Genomic DNA, 21528 nt, shown 5'->3' with positions numbered 1-21528 from the left:
AGAAACAGGAAATGGACGGTCACGTCATACAAAGAGCTTTAATTCCACCTCAGACCAAGATAAACACGAAATTTCTTCTCTCACCGCCTCTTGACAACCAGGGGAAGGTGTATGAAGTGTACGTAGACTCTTACGTGTCATGCCCATGTATAGGCAGGAAGTTGAACAGAGCATCGATTTCTGACATTCCACTTCCTGGTCAGGAAATGTGCTGCAGAATGAGTTCTGTTTCACTCAGAGAAATAATTCAAACGGTTTTAGAAACTAGAGAGTGTTTTCTATCCAATAGTAATAATAATATGCATATTGTACGAGCAAGAATTGAGTACGAGGCCGTTTGAAATGGGCACGATTTAACTGGCTACTCAATACTGCCCCTTGCAGCCATAAGAAGTTAACTTCTCTAGGGTAGGGGGCAGCATTTTCACGTTTGGATGAAAAGCATACCCAAATTCAACTGCCAGCTACTCATCCCCAGAAGATAATATATGCATATTGTTAGTAGATTTGGATAGAAAACACTCTGAAGTTTCTAAAACTGTTTGAATCATGTCTGTGAGTATAACAGAACTTATTTAGCAGGCGAAACCCAGAGGACAAACCATTCAGATTTTCTTTATTTTTAGGTCACTCTCTTTTCAATGAGTTTTCATTGGGAAACCAGATTTCTAAGCGACCTGCTTGCAGTTCCTACGGCTTCCACTGGATGTCAACAGTCCTGAGAAATTGGTTGAGGTTATTCCTTTGTGTAATGAAGAAGTACAGCCATCTTGACCTGTCACTCGACGTGTCAGGTTTGTTAGAGGCACGAGACCAGAAAGCTAGCTACAGTTGGTTTTAATCCTGTATTGAACACAGATCATCCCGTCTTCAATTGTATCGATTATTAACGTTAAAAAATACCTAAAGTTGTATTACAAAAGTAGTTTGACATTTTTTGGCAAAGTTTACAGGTGACCTTTGAGATATTTTGTCGTCACGTTTGAGCAAGTTGGAACCTGTGTTTTTCTGGATCAAACACGCCAAATAAATGGACATTTTGGATATATATCGACAGAATTAATCGAACAAAAGGACCATTGGTGATGTTTATGGGACATATTGGAGTGCCAACAACAGAAGCTCGTCAAAGGTAAGGCATGAATTATATTTTTATTTCTGCGTTTTGTGTCGCGCCTGCAGGGTTGAAATATGCGTATCTCTCTTTGTTTACAATGGTGCTTTCCTCAGATAATAGCATCGTATGCTTTCGCCAAAAACCCTATTTGAATTCTGACATGTTGGCTGGATTCACAACCAGTGTAGCTTTAATTTGGTATCTTTCATGTGTGATTTAATGAAAGTTTGATTTTATAGTAATTATCATAGTAATTTAATCATAGTAATAGTAATTTAATTTGGCGCTCTGCATTTTCTCAGGCTTTTTGCCAAGTGAGACAGTAGCGTCCCGTCTAAACTCAGATTTTTGGATATAAATATGAACTTTACCAAACAAAACATACATGTATTGTGTAACATGAAGTCCTATGAGTGTCATCTGATGAAGATCATCAAAGGTTAGTGATTAATTTTATCTCTATTTCTGCTTTTTGTTACTGCTCTCTTTCGCTGAAAAAATGGCTGTCTTTTTCTGTGACTTGGTTCATACCTAACATAATCGTTTGGTGTGCTTTCGTCGTAAAACCTTTTTGAAATCGGACACTTTGGCTGGATTTACAACAAGTTTATCTTTAAAATGGTGTAAAATACTTGTATGCTTGAGGAATTTAAATTATGGGATTTCTGTTGCTTTGAATTTGGTGCCCTGCAGTTTCACTGGCTGTTGACGAGGTGGGACGCTACCGTCCCACATACCCTAGAGAAGTTAAAGGAGCAGTCACACCATAACCCATCCGTATCCTCTCTTGTTATCTTAAAGGGGAATTTCACCATGGGGAATCTGGGCTTGTTTGAGGCATTTCTAGGACAGTGAGATGTGTTTCACACATAGTTGCCCAGGAGGAAGGCAGTTCAGGGCTTCGTGCACTGAATGATACACCCTAAAATCTAAAAATAAATCTAAAATCAAAAAATACATGTAGTCCTGCTTTGTGGCATTTCGCGATGGCTCTATGTTCTACTGATCGTACTAAACATTTTTGTGGGTGTCGATATGGTTGTCCTTGTTCGATAGAGCCATTGGACTTCTTTCATCGATGTTGCTATCGGCGGATTCATTGCTAAATATACAAGCAGACACAATTTTCCAGTTGCTGAAAGACTACAACTTGTGTTGCTCTGGCCCCCGTCCCTCCCTCAAGGCAGGCTTTATTTAAAAGGAGGCAGACACTAACAACAATCCTTTGGGCACAACTGAAATTGGTGATATTCGACCATACATGTTTCAACCGGAATATAGCAAATAGGATTCGAAACAAAAGGTTGGATTTAGCTAACGTTAGAAGCTCAGCTACAGCCAATGCCAGCACCAAGAGGGCAGATAACAAATACGATGCCTAGCTAAGTAAGTTATGTGTCCTGCAAAGCACCGAGCTAACTTTAGTTTATCTACTGAAACCCATATTGTGTATTGCTGTTACAGTGGGGTGAAATTAAATTATTTTTCTGTTTGCTAATTTAGCTAGCTAAACAACTACCAGTAGCCATATATATGACACAAATATATATTTTGTATCAATTGTAAAACCTATTCTCTTTTTAGTCATAGGTATGGCTAGCTACTAAACAGCAAGCTACAACTTTACAACCAGCCACCTAAAGCTAGGTTTACCAGCAAACATTAGTACATGACTGCAGTTGGCTAGCTATTTAGCCTGGTGCCTGCTAACTTGTTATTTTTTATATATTTTTTTATTTAAACTTTATTTAACTAGGCAAGTCAGTTAAGAACAAATTCTTATTTACAATGACGGCCTACACCGCTCAAACCCAGACGACGCTGGGCCAATTGTGCACTGCCCTATGGGACTCCCAATCACGGCCAGTTGTGATACAGCCTGGATTCGAACCAGGGTGTCTGTAGTGATGCCTCTAGCACTAAGATGCAGTGCCTTAGACTGCTGCGCCACTTGCCTCGCATTTGTAACTTGTTAGCAAACGTGTCGCATCAGCAACTGTAAGTAATTTACTAGTTGGCTATGTAACAAAATTGACGAGGGTTGACATTGGTTATGATTATGACCTTGGATGCATTTCAATCAAAAAATTATAGGCATGATGCAAGATACGATTCCAAACAGATATTGCATAGTATTGCATAGCCATATATAGCTAAGTTTACAAGCAAACAGTGAGGAGAAACAATAATACAACAATTTACTATTGTAAATCTCTAAAACTGAAGCTGGTTTTACTTAAAAAAATTACAAATATTTGCCTAAGCATGCCTGATAGACATGGCTGTAGGTAGATACTGTCTAAAGGTTGAAGGTTATGCCCTATTTATTTTTATTAGGCTAGATATTGTTGTATGTTCAACTAGTCTACCCTAATGTTGATGTTATGCTGGCATGGTTCAACTGTTGTTCAAAGTATAATTTTGCTTGTTTTTTGTCTTACACATAATACCGTGTGGTGCCTGGGCTTCTTCCTGGACTGGATTATAGATACAGAAACAAAATTCCTTTGCCTGCGTGTGCCATTGTAGCATAATAAACTGAACCAGGTTAGTTACAACTGGGGTTGGAGCAAAAACATACAGGAGGATAGCTCTCCGGGAACAGGGTTGGAGACCCCATGTTGTACATGGTCTTAGGCCAGGAATTCCCAAACTCGGTCCTGGGGATCCCAAGGGGTGCACGTTTAGATTTTTGCCATAGCACTACACAGCTGATCATCAAGCTTTGATTATTTGAGTCAGCTGTGTAGTGCTAGGGCAAAAACTAAAATGTGTACCCCTTGGGGTCTCTAGGACCGAGTTTGGGAATCACTGTCTTATGTTGAGCCACACTGGCTGCGTTTACACAGTCAGCCCAATTCTGATCTTTTTTCCACTAATTGGTCTTAATCACATCAGATCTTTTCCAATTTGTGAAAAAATATCAGAATTGGGCTGCCTGTGTAAACGCAGAATAAGTCCTTTATCCGGCTTCGGTACACTGGCAATGGTGGGCTGGGGAAGCTGGGACTCTTTATGCTTATGGCGATGGTCTTTTCCGGTCTGCAGTGAACGGCCAGCTGGATAGGACTCGGACGAAAGTGTTGTAGGGCTTCTTAACCACCAACTGTTTTGTCCTCTTGCAGAATATTTGCTGGTACTGCATGTCTCCTGGAAAGACATGGTTGTGTTCTTAGCATTTTACACTTTTTGCGGAAGGGACGTAGGGCAACACGCCTTTGTTGGTAAAGGTGTCAACCGAATGGGACCGAATAGCGTATTGTTTAGGGACAATGTGGGGGACATTGGGAGCTGCTTTTGAGAGGAAAGATCAGTCAACAAAGTGAATGGGCTAAAGAAGGTGTGAACAGTCTTAGGAAGACAGCTCTTACACAGTATGAATGGTTGTGTATGGGAGATTGAGGAGAAATGGCACCCCAATCCCTCTCATACACAACAATGCATGTACTGTCTAAGCACAACCCTGCACAACCAAAAAAACCTTCCTCATCTCAAAGTACTGTCTGTAAACCTTCCCCAGCCCATTGACTTTGACATATCATTCTTGTCAATAGCAGTCAGCTTGTGTTTTATAGATAAGGGTGGAATAGATAGCTACCAAATTGAGACTCGTATTTGGTAACATTAGCTAGTTTACGTTAGCTAACATCAGTCGGAGATAGAACATGTTTACTCTGCTGAAGGTAGCTAGCAGTCTAACAGTGACTACCATGGCATAGGCGAAATTGATTGACAGTGTGTATACCAAAAGATAGCTCCATGATTTAGCTAATGGCTTTCAGTGTTCAATACAGGACTGTAACGTTAGCTTGCTAACTTACCCATCTAGGCTAGCAAGCTAGCTAACGCTAGGTTAACTCTAATTGAGAATCTTTTGTTTTGACAGAATTTTTTTTATGGTATCGCATCACTTCTCCGCTGTCGTCGAAATGGATTTCCCATCATTTCAGCCTGAAAATTCCTCTGATAATCTTTGGTCACTGCATCATTCGTGATAGGCGCAACGCAAGCAACTGGCAGAATCTCTGTTAATTGGGAGTGAATCTCTGGAAAGTTCATTTCCGCGCTTGTTTGTAATTAGCACAGAACACCACACAGGCATGATGACAACCATTAGTGAGAAACAAATGTTTTCAAAAATATCTTGCCTAGAGAAGTTCTGAGATTACTGTGTGTTGGTCGTTCTAAGTAAACAACGCCATTATTCAAGTTTGTGGACACGCCCCCTCTAACTACCGGGTGGTGTCAGGATTTGCTATGAATGCCAGACTTAGTGGTTCACTATGAGCAGACGAATACACAGGGGCACTTCCTGATTCTATCAGTGAAATGAAAATGTGCTAGTTGTAGCTTGTGGTTTGGATAATGTTGATGTTTATGATAAAACATAATGTTGTTAATATAGTAATGACTATATGCCATGGCAGAGCCAGGGTGAAACTCCCCTTTAATTAACTGCAGGGAACCTTGGAGATGGCTAGAGGCACAGGTCTGTCTCTCTCAGGATGAATCTCTACATCAGCACACTATCCACCTGTTTCCTCAGAAGAAGAAAAAGGATATAGCAAGACATCATATCTCAATATAGCAAGACATCATTTTCCCAGCAATATGAAAAAGAACAACCATACAGCAAATATTATCAACATGGTCAATAGGAATGTATCCAGAGGAATTGACATAAGACATACAATTGATCAATGGTCAAAACTCTGACCTGTGGAGGTATGACACACACACACACACACACACACACACACACACACACACACACACACACACACACACACACACACACACACACACACACACACACACACACACACACACACACACACTCTGCACTGAACCAGAATATAACCTGCCAAGGAGCCTACAGTTTGCTCTACCAGAAACACAGAGACAGGAAACAAAGGCTCCACGGCTGTGACTCCTATTAATAGGCCCCAGTGGCAGAGAACAGCTGCTCCACCAACACAGCACATCCAACTGATAGAATAATGATAGAGGGAGAGAGAGAGCAAGTGAAAAGGAGGGGATAAGAGAAAGAGAGAGAGGGGGATAAGAATAAGAGCGAGAGAGAGAGAGATGGAAGAAAACATGAGGAAAAGGGCAAGTCAAAAGAATAGTGTAGGTAAGGTATAGTGGTGGAGGGGTGTTGGATAGATAAGGTGTAGTGGTGGAGGGGTGTTGGATAGGTAAGGTATAGTGGTGGAGGGGTGTTGGATAGGTAAGGTGTAGTGGTGGAGGGGTGTTGGATAGGTAAGGTATAGTGGTGGAGGGGTGTTGGATAGGTAAGGTATAGTGGTGGAGGGGTGTTGGATAGGTAAGGTGTAGTGGTGGAGGGGTGTTGGATAGGTAAGGTATAGTGGTGGAGGGGTGTTGGATAGGTAAGGTGTAGTGGTGGAGGGGTGATGGATAGGTAAGGTATAGTGGTGGAGGGGTGTTGGATAGGGTAAGGTATAGTGGTGGAGGGGTGTTGGATAGGTAAGGTGTAGTGGTGGAGGGGTGTTGGATAGATAAGGTGTAGTGGTGGAGGGGTGTTGGATAGGTAAGGTATAGTGGTGGAGGGGTGTTGGATAGGTAAGGTATAGTGGTGGAGGGGTGTTGGATAGATAAGGTGTAGTGGTGGAGGGGTGTTGGATAGGGTAAGGTATAGTGGTGGAGGGGTGTTGGATAGGTAAGGTGTAGTGGTGGAAGGGGTGTTGGATAGATAAGGTGTAGTGGTGGAGGGGTGTTGGATAGGTAAGGTATAGTGGTGGAGGGGTGTTGGATAGGGTAAGGTATAGTGGTGGAGGGGTGTTGGATAGGTAAGGTATAGTGGTGGAGGGGTGTTGGATAGGGTAAGGTGTAGTGGTGGAGGGGTGTTGGATAGGTAAGGTGTAGTGGTGGAGGGGTGTTGGATAGGGTAAGGTATAGTGGTGGAGGGGTGTTGGATAGGTAAGGTGTAGTGGTAGACAGAGAGAAAGAGAGAGAGAGAGACAGAGAGCGGGAGAGAGAGATAGAGAGAGAATAAAGACAAGTGTGTGCATGAGACTGCATAATCACGTCCGTATATTTACACATTTAATTCCTGCAGTGAAGCAATGTATTTAAATCACATGATCCATGCTAAATACAGCATCATTTGAGGATGTACGGATGCGTGTGTGTATAGTATGGCTGGAAATGTGACTGGGAATAAAAGAGAGATGCAAAAGAAGGAATGAAAAATGGAGAGAAAGAGAGCGAGAGAGAGAGGCAGAATTATCTGTAGGGATGCAGGCAGGGGGAGGAATGTGGTGACCATGGCAACCCAATGAAGGCTGAGCTCTGGGTGTCCGTTCCAGCTCTGACTGCGCGTTGCACTGCACCGGCCCTCGCTTCTCTGCCGCCTAACTCTCTCCATCCTCCCCCACGCTCCCTTTCTCCCTCTATTTCTCCCTCGCTCAGTCATCCCTCCCCCGGCGCCTCCTCGGCTCCCTCCCTCCATGAGAGAGAGAGGAACTCAGCACTACCCACCCAGCTCCATATTATCCAGCCCAGCTATTCACTGAGCACCATTGAGTCAAACTGTACTGTCACTGTGCTTTTATGCTGATATTACATTACCATAGAGCACAGTGATCCTGTACCACCGTGCCTCAACCCAGGCAGCAGCGACCTACCCTCTACCCCCCGAACCTCTCTCCTCACGCCCCCGCCCCATGCACTAGTTCTCGGCTCAGCTGAAAAGCCAGAGCCTGTGGGTATTATGCTGCCGTGTGCCGCTGGGCGTGTTGTTATTGGGAAGGCATGTGAAAACAAGGCCTTCCATGGTACTGTACTGTTGTACTAGGGTACATGGACAGGAGGCCTCCCTCCCCCTCCCTGACAGACGGACGGACGGACGGACGGGAGGGCGGACGGACGGACGGACGGACGGACGGACGGACGGACGGACGGACGGACGGACGGACGGACGGACGGACGGACAGACAGACAGACAGACAGACAGACAGACAGACAGACAGACAGACAGACAGACACAGGGGCTGTGTGACAGCAGGTGAGTCACACCCCTCCATTCTGAGGTAACGTGACCTGCTACAGATTACTCTAACATACAGTAGAGAGCATTGGAGGCTGCTGAGGGGAGGGCGGCTCACAATAATGGCTGGAACAGAGCGAATGGAATGGCATCAAACACATGGAAACCATGTTTGATGTATTTGATACCGTTCCACTAACTCCGCTCCAGCCATTACCACGAGCCCGTCCTCCCCAATTAAGGTGCCACCAACCTCCTGTGGTATAGACATATTTTCGATCTTTGATGATTCATCATACAATCATGATTTACATCATTTACATATTGTCTCAAAACATATATATTTTTAAAGATATTCGAAAGTATGACAGTTTACCAAATTAGAAGAGATACCATGAACTACCAGGCCCCATCATCTGCCCAGTGTTTACATATGAAGTTGAAACGGCTGTCAACATGCTTGCCACTTCCTTATTTGACATAATACCCAAACTGAGCAATTTTGCAGCCTCCATCTCCACAAATATCTAAATGCAAAATAGAGGTGGAATTTCAGAAACCCGCACCATCAAAATCTACAACAATTGAAAATATTCTCATATCAACAATATGATGAATTGTACTAAAGGCTGTGGTCATGACAACTGATATCACTGATTTGAGTCTCTGGGATTTTTCTGTGATTCCGTGTGATGCAGGAGCTGTGACATCCTTCTCTGATTATTAAAATGTTCAAAAAGGTCATTGAGCTTAATGAAAAAAAAAACGAAAGGGCACCCATGTGACGCTTCAATGAGCAAGCTGGGACAGGAGTGTGAGAGAGACACTGATTGGGTGAGTGAAACTTTTTGTGCTCCTTTACGTTATGGAGCGTTCATTTGACCCATGGGTGACCCTGGGTGACTGACCTTAGGCGTCTCGATGTGGTAGCGGCTCACCAGCCCCAACACATGCTCCACCTTCTGAGGGTTCCTCCTGCTGGTCACTCGTACCCGCGACACTCCCTCCTCCTCAGAGTTCTGTAGGAAGGACAGGACGGAATGGATCAATACCTGATTAATATAGCAACACGCATGCCCCGCCCACCCGAGGAGCTGTCATTTTCAGCAATCTATTTCCTGTGTTTGAGGGGTGAAAAATCAATCTGTCACTTAAATGGTCGCTGGATTGATTGCTTTCATTTGACTCCTGTGACTCTTTTATACTTGCTTGTGCCTGACGTTTTTTCCAATTAACGTTATGACCGTGGAAATGTTTGTAATGACCTGTCAAGCACATCCCGGTAATGGTGGAAATGGGATCAATGGAATACATTGTCTTATCGTTGAATCTACGCTAAACCTTCGTCAGGGATTTAACGCACCGTCACAACACTTACATCACAAGAAAGATAACTTTATTTTGATGGTAGTTCATTTTGTGTGGAATTGAAATAGAGTATTCATTTAATAAAGTTGAAATGCTTACAAAATTTGATTCTGAAAATGAACACTCGGATAGTGATATTATGTCTGCTCTCGCAAATAATGTAAAGTATGTATAGCTCTGTTTAATCTAGAGCCAAGCGTGTTGATCATTAAACCGAGGGTATCCTGCTATTTACACACTTTAATTAATGAGGCAGTCTAGACAGAGCAGGTGAGTGCAGGTAGGCCTAGACAGAGCAGATGAGTGCAGGTGGGCCTACACAGAGCAGGTGAGTGCAGGTAGGCCTAGGCAGAGCAGTGGAGTGCAGGTAGGCCTAGACAGAGCAGATCAGTACAGGCAGGCCTAGACAGAGCAGGTGAGTGCAGGTAGGCCAGACAGAGCAAGTGAGTGCAGGAAGGCCAGACAGAGCAGGTGAGTGCAGGTAGGCCTAGACAGAGCAGGTGAGTGCAGGTAGGCCTAGACAGAGCAGGTGAGTGCAGGTAGGCCTAGACAAAGCAGGTGAGTGCAGGTAGGCCTAGACAAAGCAGGTGAGTGCAGGTAGGTCTAGACAGAGCAGGTGAGTGCAGGTAGGTCTATACAGAGCAGGTGAGTGCAGGTAGGCCAGGAAGAGCAGGTGAGTGCAGGTAGGCCAGGAAGAGCAGGTGAGTGCAGGTAGGTCTAGACAGAGCAGGTGAGTGCAGGTAGGTCTAGACAGAGCAGGTGAGTGCAGGTAGGCCAGACAGAGCAGGTGAGTACAGGTAGGTCTAGACAGAGCAGGTGAGTGCAGGTAGGCCAGAGAAGGTGAGTGCAGGTAGGCCTAGACAGAGCAGGTGAGTACAGGTAGGCCAGACATAGCAGGTGAGTGCAGGTAGGCCTAGACAGAGCAGGTGAGTGCAGGTAGGTCTAGACAGAGCAGGTCAGTACAGGCAGGCCTAGACAGAGCAGGTGAGTGCAGGTAGGTCTAGACAGAGCAGGTGAGTGCAGGTAGATCTAGACAGAGCAGGTGAGTGCAGGTAAGCCTAGACAGAGCAGGTGAGTACAGGTAGGTCTAGACAGAGCAGGTGAGTGCAGGTAAGCCTAGACAGAGCAGGTGAGTGTAGGTAGGCAGACAGAGCAGGTGAGTGCAGGTAGGTCTAGACAGAGCAGGTGAGTGCAGGTAGGCCTAGACAGAGCAGGTGAGTGCAGGTAGGCAGACAGAGCAGGTGAGTACAGGTAGGCCTAGGAAGAGCAGGTGAGTGCAGGTAGGTCTAGACAGAGCAGGTGAGTGCAGGAAGGTCTAGACAGAGCAGCTGAGTGCAGGTAGGCATAGACAGAGCAGGTGAGTGCAGGTAGGCCTAGACAGAGCAGGTGAGTGCAGGTAGGTCTAGACAGAGCAGGTGAGTGCAGGTAGGCCAGACAGAGCAGGTGAGTACAGGTAGGTCTAGACAGAGCAGGTGAGTGCAGGTAGGCCAGAGAAGGTGAGTGCAGGTAGGCCTAGACAGAGCAGGTGAGTACAGGTAGGCCAGACATAGCAGGTGAGTGCAGGTAGGCCTAGACAGAGCAGGTGAGTGCAGGTAGGTCTAGACAGAGCAGGTCAGTACAGGCAGGCCTAGACAGAGCAGGTGAGTGCAGGTAGGTCTAGACAGAGCAGGTGAGTGCAGGTAGATCTAGACAGAGCAGGTGAGTGCAGGTAAGCCTAGACAGAGCAGGTGAGTACAGGTAGGTCTAGACAGAGCAGGTGAGTGCAGGTAAGCCTAGACAGAGCAGGTGAGTGTAGGTAGGCAGACAGAGCAGGTGAGTGCAGGTAGGTCTAGACAGAGCAGGTGAGTGCAGGTAGGCCTAGACAGAGCAGGTGAGTGCAGGTAGGCAGACAGAGCAGGTGAGTACAGGTAGGCCTAGGAAGAGCAGGTGAGTGCAGGTAGGTCTAGACAGAGCAGGTGAGTGCAGGAAGGTCTAGACAGAGCAGCTGAGTGCAGGTAGGCATAGACAGAGCAGGTGAGTGCAGGTAGGCCTAGACAGAGCAGGTGAGTGCAGGTAGGTCTAGACAGAGCAGGTGAGTGCAGGTAGACATAGACAGAGCAGGTGAGTGCAGGTAGGTCTAGACAGAGCAGGTGAGTGCAGGAAGGTCTAGACAGAGCAGGTGAGTGCAGGTAGGCCTAGACAGAGCAGGTGAGTGCAGGTAGGTCTAGACAGAGCAGGTGAGTGCAGGTAGACATAGACAGAGCAGGTGAGTGCAGGTAGGTCTAGACAGAGCAGCTGAGTGCAGGAAGGTCTAGACAGAGCAGCTGAGTGCAGGTAGGCCTAGACAGACCAGGTGAGTGCAGGTAGGCCTAGACAGAGCAGGTGAGTGCAGGTAGGTCTAGACAGAGCAGGTGAGTGCAGGTAGACATAGACAGAGCAGGTGAGTACAGGTAGGCCTAGACAGAGCAGGTGAGTACAGGTAGGTCTAGACAGAGCAGGTGAGTACAGGTAGGTCTAGACAGTGCAGGTGAGAACAGGTAGGTCCAGACAGAGCAGGTGAGGACAGGTAGGGTGGACAGTGCAGGTGAGTGCAGGTAGGGTTGACAGAGCAGGTGAGTACAGGTAGGTCTAGACAGAGCAGGTGAGTACAGGTCGGTTTGGACAGAGCAGGTGAGTACAGGTCGGTGTAGACAGAGCAGGCTGAGTACAGGTAGGTCTAGACAGAGCAGGTGAGTACAGGTAGGTCTAGACAGAGCAGGTGAGTACAGGTCGGTCTAGACAGAGCAGGTGAGTACAGGTCGGTCTAGACAGAGCTGGTGAGTACAGGTAGGTCTAGACAGAGCGGGTGAGTACAGGTAGGTCTAGACAGAGCAGGTGAGTACAGGTAGGTCTAGACAGAGCAGGTGAGTACAGGTCGGTGTAGACAGAGCAGGTGAGTACAGGTAGGTCTAGACAGAGCAGGTGAGTACAGGTAGGTCTAGACAGAGCAGGTGAGTACAGGTAGGTCTAGACAGAGCAGGTGAGTACAGGTAGGTCTAGACAGAGCAGGTGAGTACAGGTAGGTCTAGACAGAGCAGGTGAGTACAGGTAGGCTAGACAGAGCAGGTGAGTACAGGTAGGCTAGACAGAGCAGGTGAGTACAGGTAGGCTAGACAGAGCAGGTGAGTACAGGTAGGCTAGACAGAGCAGGTGAGTACAGGTAGGCTAGACAGAGCAGGTGAGTACAGGTAGGCTAGACAGAGCAGGTGAGTACAGGTAGGCTAGACAGAGCAGGTGAGTACAGGTAGGTCTAGACAGAGCGGGTGAGTACAGGTAGGTCTAGACAGAGCAGGCGAGTACAGGTAGGTCTAGACAGAGCAGGTGAGTACAGGTATGTCTAGACAAAGCAGGTGAGTACAGGTAGGTCTAGACAGAGCAGGTGTTTGGTGGTTGTAGCCCTGTTCCACTCATTTCTGTTACTTTATTCATATATGTAAATACAGCTGGCATGTTTATGCAAATGAGGTACATATCATTTTCTTTATTTTGACACAAAATGTATATTTTTAAATACCTGATACAATAAGCACATGTATATATGAGTGAAATCAACAACAACAAAAAAGGTGTCTTGGACAATAAATTAAATACCCGAATTCCCACCAAAATCCCTGACCTCTGTGCCAGTAAAATGTTTTATCTGCTATAATTAAGCTAATATCTGAATACAACAATTCAAAACGTTTGGAGTATCTTCATCCAATATCCAACTGCTGCATTTATTAGAATAGTTTTTAAAACCTTTGAACAATTTGGATGAGCGTTGCTAGATGGATATTCACACAGTGTACACTGCCAGAGAAGAGTCCAATACAGTAGAACCAGTAAAGAGTCAACGTTTATGGACCTTTTTATGGACAACTTTTATGAGTAGCTATGAGTAATATAGCGGGTGGGCACTCTTTCCGCCTGCCTCTCTGCTAACGACCATTGACTGACTGATATTTGTTGTGCAAACAGTCACCGGGGCCCCGTAGAACAAATAGAGTAAAGCCAGAGTATAAACTGGACTGGACGGACCAGTCTGTCAAAGATCTGTTGAACATGACAAACATGACAGGAGTAATTCCTACACACTAAAAACAAATGGTTCTATATAGTGTCAAATAAGGGTTATTTGGATTGTGACCATATCGGATCCCTTTTTGATGCTGTACTGAACCCTTTTTTGAAGGTTCTATAAAGAACCATGCTCATATGGTTCTAAATGGAACCGTTATGGTGCTACAATAAAGCCCTTTCCTAAGGTTCTATAAAGAACTATTACAACAGATTCTATATGGCTCCAAAAAGGGCTCCACTATCATTAAAACCCTTTTAATGGTTCTTTATAGAACCTTAATGGAGAAAGGTTCTGTATAAAAACATTCTCAATCTCAAAGATTCTACAAAGAACATTTTGAAGAATGAGACAGGCTTTCTCCTGGTTAGCAATAGTATAGTGTTTAAAATTCCATAGGTTTTATTATTGTGTTAATTGACAAGTTAAATCTGACACAGAGGCTTTGCCTACCTGTGAGCTGCTGTGGCTACTGCCACAGCTTAACCCGCACAGACCCTTAACAGACAGCAGAGGGCAGCCTTCAGACTAGGCCAAGGTCACAAAAGGCTCGGGACAAAATTGGATTGATTACTATCCGGATGATCAAGGCTCCAGCGCTTCTTTGTCCTCCCAGCAGAATTGAAAGCGTGTCCTGATCTTACCCTTAACACGAGGCTGATGTGTGTAATATAGACACCACACTAACAGAAGCATGCAGGCTACTTGACCCCAACCACACCCACTTGAGCAAGAGCTTGAGTTAAACACATCCCTCATCCCGTAAAAAGCATGACATACAGACAGTTGTATCATATTTCAAATGAATGCTTGTAGACTGTCATTGCGGTTCGGTACTTTAACAAAACATGTAGCTGAGTCGCTGCACGCTTCTGAATATGTTATCGGTGAGATGATAAGTGAGCTTTGCTGTGACGGCTCTGTTCCCATATGGCAGTGCTGACAGGCAGGTCAACTGACACCAGCAGGGTCAAGGGTGCCCCCTGCCCTCTCAGTCCAATGGTGGCAGCTAGGAGGACGGCCTCAGCAGCACTAGCAGGTCACTCATCACACACAGGCAAACGCACACACACACACACACACACACTCACACACAAATGCAGGCACACACACACACACTTATGTAGTGTGCCCAGAGACAAGCACACATGAACACACTGCACGCACACGCACGGTCGAAAGACGAGTCTATGAGTTACTTATCATGAGTCAACAAACAGCATGCAGTGTTCACTAGAAACATTCCTATGAACAGTCATGGTAACGAAATAGACCAATCACACAAGTATGACATTCCATATTTACAGTATCAGGAATCACATTTTTAGGTCCGAACTAGATTCAAATCTTTGTGCTCTCTGTCACCTGGGGCTGCATGGCAAACAGCCAAGGAACACAAGGAAGACACAAAGGACAATGATTTAAGGGCCAGTACTCACTTCCCCCCTCTGAGGGGCCAAAATGTATCGTTCTCTCTCTCCAACAGTAACCAGAGAATTGACTACAGAGATTTGTGTTAGAATAACACTATTGCTGCCATGTCTGGTATCTATCTGAAACCTGTTCTCTGAGGATAACTTTGATGTCATCTATATGGATGGGTGATCTCTGTGTTTACCTGTAGTTCTTCAGAGTGAACTCTGATGATACTGTATGCAATTGTCTTCTCAGGAATGCTGTCTTGTCTCTATGGTAACCAGCCTACCCTGCCAGGTCATCACAAATAGACGTGACCCCTTCCTAGAGGATGTTGGCTTGTTCGATATATTCGTTTTACTACTTTTGGTTTGGTCTGTGGACTGGTCACCAGTTGATTTTGTATACAAACAAGTCAGATCTGGTAGAAATGGAATGGTCTGTTGTCCTCTCTTACCCTGTATCCAGTCCATTAGAGAATGGTCTGTTGTCCTCTCTTACCCTGTATCCAGTCCATTAGAGAATGGTCTGTTGTCCTCTCTTACCCTGTATCCAGTCCATTAGAGAATGGTCTGTTGTCCTCTCTTACCCTGTATCCAGTCCATTAGAGAATGGTCTGTTGTCCTCTCTTACCCTGTATCCAGTCCATTAGAGAATGGTCTGTTGTCCTCTCTTATCCTGTATCCAGTCCATTAGAGAATGGTCTGTTGTCCTCTCTTACCCTGTATCCAGTCCATTAGAGAATGGTCTGTTGTCCTCTCTTACCCTGTATCCAGTCCATTAGAGAATGGTCTGTTGTCCTCTCTTACCCTGTATCCAATCCATTAGAGAATGATCTGTTGTCCTCTCTTACCCTGTATCCAGTCCATTAGAGAATGGTATGTTGTCCTCTCTTATCCTGTATCCAGTCCATTAGAGAATGGTCTGTTGTCCTCTCTTACCCTGTATCCAGTCCATTAGAGAATGGTCTGTTGTCCTCTCTCTTATCCTGTATCCAGTCCATTAGAGAATGGTCTGTTGTCCTCTCTGTATCCTGTATCCAATCCATTAGAGAATGGTCTGTTGTCCTCTCTTACCCTGTATCCAGTCCATTAGAGAATGGTCTGTTGTCCTCTCTTACCCTGTATCCAGTCCATTAGAGAATGGTCTGTTGTCCTCTCTTACCCTGTATCCAGTCCATTAGAGAATGGTCTGTTGTCCTCTCTTACCCTGTATCCAATCCATTAGAGAATGGTCTGTTGTCCTCTCTCTTATCCTGTATCCAGTCCATTAGAGAATGGTCTGTTGTCCTCTCTCTTATCCTGTATCCAGTCCATTAGAGAATGGTCTGTTGTCCTCTCTGTATCCTGTATCCTGTATCCAATCCATTAGAGAATGGTCTGTTGTCCTCTCTCGTATCCTGTATCCAATCCATTAGAGAATGATCTGTTGTCCTCTCTCTTACCCTGTATCCAATCCATTAGAGAATGGTCTGTTGTCCTCTCTCTTATCCTGTATCCAGTCCATTAGAGAATGGTCTGTTGTCCTCTCTTACCCTGTATCCAATCCATTAGAGAATGGTCGGTTGTCCTCTCTCTTATCCTGTATCCAGTCCATTAGAGAATGGTCTGTTGTCCTCTCTCTTATCCTGTATCCAGTCCATTAGAGAATGGTCTGTTGTCCTCTCTGTATCCTGTATCCTGTATCCAATCCATTAGAGAATGGTCTGTTGTCCTCTCTTACCCTGTATCCAGTCCATTAGAGAATGGTCTGTTGTCCTCTCTTACCCTGTATCCAGTCCATTAGAGAATGGTCTGTTGTCCTCTCTCTTATCCTGTATCCAGTCCATTAGAGAATGGTCTGTTGTCCTCTCTCTTATCCTGTATCCAGTCCATTAGAGAATGGTCTGTTGTCCTCTCTCTTATCCTGTATCCAGTCCATTAGAGAATGGTCTGTTGTCCTCTCTCTTATCCTGTATCCAATCCATTAGAGAATGGTCTGTTGTCCTCTCTCTTATCCTGTATCCAGTCCATTAGAGAATGGTCTGTTGTCCTCTCTCTTATCCTGTATCCAGTCCATTAGAGAATGGTCTGTTGTCCTCTCTCTTATCCTGTACCCAGTCCATTAGAGAATGGTCTGTTGTCCTCTCTCTTATCCTGTATCCAGTCCATTAGAGAATGGTCTGTTGTCCTCTCTCTTATCCTGTATCCAGTCCATTAGAGAATGGTCTGTTGTCCTCTCTCTTATCCTGTATCCAGTCCATTAGAGAATGGTCTGTTGTCCTCTCTGTATCCTGTATCCTGTATCCAATCCATTAGAGAATGGTCTGTTGTCCTCTCTCGTATCCTGTATCCAATCCATTAGAGAATGATCTGTTGTCCTCTCTCTTATCCTGTATCCAATCCATTAGAGAATGGTCTGTTGTCCTCTCTGTATCCTGTATCCTGTATCCAATCCATTAGAGAATGGTCTGTTGTCCTCTCTCTTGTCCTGTATCCAGTCCATTAGAGAATGGTCTGTTGTCCTCTCTCTTATCCTGTATCCAGTCCATTAGAGAATGGTCTGTTGTCCTCTCTCTTATCCTGTATCCAGTCCATTAGAGAATGGTCTGTTGTCCTCTCTCTTATCCTGTATCCAATCCATTAGAGAATGGTCTGTTGTCCTCTCTCTTATCCTGTATCCAGTCCATTAGAGAATGGTCTGTTGTCCTCTCTCTTATCCTGTATCCAGTCCATTAGAGAATGGTCTGTTGTCCTCTCTCTTATCCTGTATCCAGTCCATTAGAGAATGGTCTGTTGTCCTCTCTGTATCCTGTATCCTGTATCCAATCCATTAGAGAATGGTCTGTTGTCCTCTCTTACCCTGTATCCAGTCCATTAGAGAATGGTCTGTTGTCCTCTCTTACCCTGTATCCAGTCCATTAGAGAATGGTCTGTTGTCCTCTCTCTTATCCTGTATCCAGTCCATTAGAGAATGGTCTGTTGTCCTCTCTCTTATCCTGTATCCAGTCCATTAGAGAATGGTCTGTTGTCCTCTCTCTTATCCTGTATCCAGTCCATTAGGGAATGGTCTGTTGTCCTCTCTCTTGTCCTGTATCCAGTCCATTAGAGAATGGTCTGTTGTCCTCTCTCTTATCCTGTATCCAGTCCATTAGAGAATGGTCTGTTGTCCTCTCTCTTATCCTGTATCCAGTCCATTAGAGAATGGTCTGTTGTCCTCTCTCTTATCCTGTATCCAATCCATTAGAGAATGGTCTGTTGTCCTCTCTCTTATCCTGTATCCAGTCCATTAGAGAATGGTCTGTTGTCCTCTCTCTTATCCTGTATCCAGTCCATTAGAGAATGGTCTGTTGTCCTCTCTCTTATCCTGTATCCAGTCCATTAGAGAATGGTCTGTTGTCCTCTCTTACCCTGTATCCAATCCATTAGAGAATGGTCTGTTGTCCTCTCTCTTATCCTGTATCCAGTCCATTAGAGAATGGTCTGTTGTCCTCTCTCTTATCCTGTATCCAGTCCATTAGAGAATGGTCTGTTGTCCTCTCTGTATCCTGTATCCTGTATCCAATCCATTAGAGAATGGTCTGTTGTCCTCTCTTACCCTGTATCCAGTCCATTAGAGAATGGTCTGTTGTCCTCTCTTACCCTGTATCCAGTCCATTAGAGAATGGTCTGTTGTCCTCTCTCTTATCCTGTATCCAGTCCATTAGAGAATGGTCTGTTGTCCTCTCTCTTATCCTGTATCCAGTCCATTAGAGAATGGTCTGTTGTCCTCTCTCTTATCCTGTATCCAGTCCATTAGGGAATGGTCTGTTGTCCTCTCTCTTATCCTGTATCCAATCCATTAGAGAATGGTCTGTTGTCCTCTCTCTTATCCTGTATCCAGTCCATTAGAGAATGGTCTGTTGTCCTCTCTCTTATCCTGTATCCAGTCCATTAGAGAATGGTCTGTTGTCCTCTCTCTTATCCTGTACCCAGTCCATTAGAGAATGGTCTGTTGTCCTCTCTCTTATCCTGTATCCAGTCCATTAGAGAATGGTCTGTTGTCCTCTCTCTTATCCTGTATCCAGTCCATTAGAGAATGGTCTGTTGTCCTCTCTGTATCCTGTATCCTGTATCCAATCCATTAGAGAATGGTCTGTTGTCCTCTCTCGTATCCTGTATCCAATCCATTAGAGAATGATCTGTTGTCCTCCCTCTTATTCTGTATCCAATCCATTAGAGAATGGTCTGTTGTCCTCTCTGTATCCTGTATCCTGTATCCAATCCATTAGAGAATGGTCTGTTGTCCTCTCTCTTATCCTGTATCCAGTCCATTAGAGAATGGTATGTTGTCCTCTCTCTTATCCTGTATCCAGTCCATTAGAGAATGGTCTGTTGTCCTCTCTCTTATCCTGTATCCAGTCCATTAGAGAATGGTCTGTTGTCCTCTCTCTTATCCTGTATCCAGTCCATTAGAGAATGGTCTGTTGTCCTCTCTCTTATCCTGTATCCAATCCATTAGAGAATGGTCTGTTGTCCTCTCTCTTATCCTGTATCCAGTCCATTAGAGAATGGTCTGTTGTCCTCTCTCTTATCCTGTATCCAATCCATTAGAGAATGGTCTGTTGTCCTCTCTCTTATCCTGTATCCAGTCCATTAGAGAATGGTCTGTTGTCCTCTCTCTTATCCTGTATCCAGTCCATTAGAGAATGGTCTGTTGTCCTCTCTCTTATCCTGTATCCATCCAGTCCATTAGAGAATGGTCTGTTGTCCTCTCTCTTATCCTGTACCCAGTCCATTAGAGAATGGTCTGTTGTCCTCTCTCTTATCCTGTATCCAGTCCATTAGAGAATGGTCTGTTGTCCTCTCTCTTATCCTGTACCCAGTCCATTAGAGAATGGTCTGTTGTCCTCTCTCTTATCCTGTATCCAGTCCATTAGAGAATGGTCTGTTGTCCTCTCTCTTATCCTGTACCCAGTCCATTAGAGAATGGTCTGTTGTCCTCTCTCTTATCCTGTATCCAGTCCATTAGAGAATGGTTGTATGATATTTTTTCATTTCCTAGGCTTCTAGGCCTCTTTGTCCTGTAAGTTAACCTTAGGATCTATATGCCTAGAATGAAGCTTTGTTAATGTCAGTATTACCTTGTAACTTAAGATCTATTCCTTGTATGCGAATCCATTCATTTTACACATTTATTAAATAATACTTGTGTTTTGCATTCACTTCTCATGATCATGTATTGCTCTTAGTCAGCTAAATGCATAATACTTGATTCCACATGGTATTACTATGATATTAAATGTAGTCAGATAACCTAATATATTCCATTCTTACATCAGGCCTCTCTTTAGCCAGCTTCCTTCATTCCATCTCTACAGAAGCTATTCTCCCCCTAACCTGCCTCACTGCACCAAATCAGTGAATTTGCAGACTCATTTAATGTCCCTCCCATCCTCCACTCAGGTGACAGCATGCCTGGAATGCTGATGAGGGCCTCCTCACTGGCCAACCACTGAGCTGAGCTGTCCCATTAACTGGCCCCCACTGCAAGGGCTTCCTCAATGACTAGCCACTGAGCTGAGCTGTCCCATTCACTAGCCCCCACTGCAAGGGCCTCCTCACTGACCAACCACTGAGCTGAGCTGTCCCATTCACTAGCCCCCACTGCTAGGGCCTCCTCACTGACCAGCCACTGAGCTGAGCTGTCCCATTCACTAGCCCCCACTGCTAGGGCCTCCTCACTGACCAGCCACTGAGCTGAGCTGTCCCATTCACTAGCCCTCACTGCTAGGGCCTCCTCACTGGCCAACCACTGAGCTGAGCTGTCCCATTCACTAGCCCCCACTGCTAGGGCCTCCTCACTGACCAACCACTGAGCTGAGCTGTCCCATTCACTAGCCCCCACTGCTAGGGCCTCCTCACTGACCAGCCACTGAGCTGAGCTGTCCCATTCACTAGCCCCCACTGCTAGGGCCTCCTCACTGACCAGCCACTGAGCTGAGCTGTCCCATTCACTAGCCCCCACTGCTAGGGCCTCCTCACTGACCAACCACTGAGCTGAGCTGTCCCATTAACTGGCCCCCACTGCTAGGGCCTCCTCACTGACCAGCCACTGAGCTGAGCTGTCCCATTAACTGGCCCCCACTGCTAGGGCCTCCTCACTGACCAGCCACTGAGCTGAGCTGTCCCATTCACTAGCCCCCACTGCTAGGGCCTCCTCACTGACCAGCCACTGAGCTGAGCTGTCCCATTCACTAGCCCCCACTGCTAGGGCCTCCTCACTGACCAGCCACTGAGCTGAGCTGTCCCATTCACTAGTCCCCACTGCTACTTCTACTGCTGCTGCCTCCCTATATAGCCCACACTGGCCAGGCCTGAGGTTAGGGATGGGGCTGAGGCTAGGGTTGGGGCTGAGGGATGGGGCTGAGGATTGGGCTGATGCTAGGGATGGGGCTGAGAGATGGGGCTGAGAGATGGGGCTGAGGGATGGGATGGGGCTGAGGCTAGGGATTGGGCTGAGGGATGGGGCTGAGGCTGGGGATTGAGCTGAGGGATTGGGCTGAGGCTAGGGATTGGGCTG

General features: G+C 45.6%; 1 protein-coding gene across 1 annotated transcript in view; it reads right to left on the bottom strand.

The window, feature by feature from the left end:
- Nucleotides 1-21528, bottom strand: part of LOC120062327 (disks large homolog 3-like) — a 129498-nt gene that overhangs the window by 96672 nt on the left and 11298 nt on the right. Inside the window, exon 4 of the mRNA XM_039012210.1 lies at nucleotides 9035-9145. Within this exon, the coding sequence (XP_038868138.1) occupies nucleotides 9035-9145 (111 nt within the window). The remainder of the gene's footprint in view (nucleotides 1-9034; nucleotides 9146-21528) is intronic.

The sequence above is a fragment of the Salvelinus namaycush genome, chromosome 17 (assembly GCF_016432855.1).
Source record: "Salvelinus namaycush isolate Seneca chromosome 17, SaNama_1.0, whole genome shotgun sequence".
In the NCBI taxonomy this organism is placed as follows: domain Eukaryota; kingdom Metazoa; phylum Chordata; class Actinopteri; order Salmoniformes; family Salmonidae; genus Salvelinus; species Salvelinus namaycush.
This window is presented reverse-complemented; position numbering and strand designations above follow the sequence as displayed.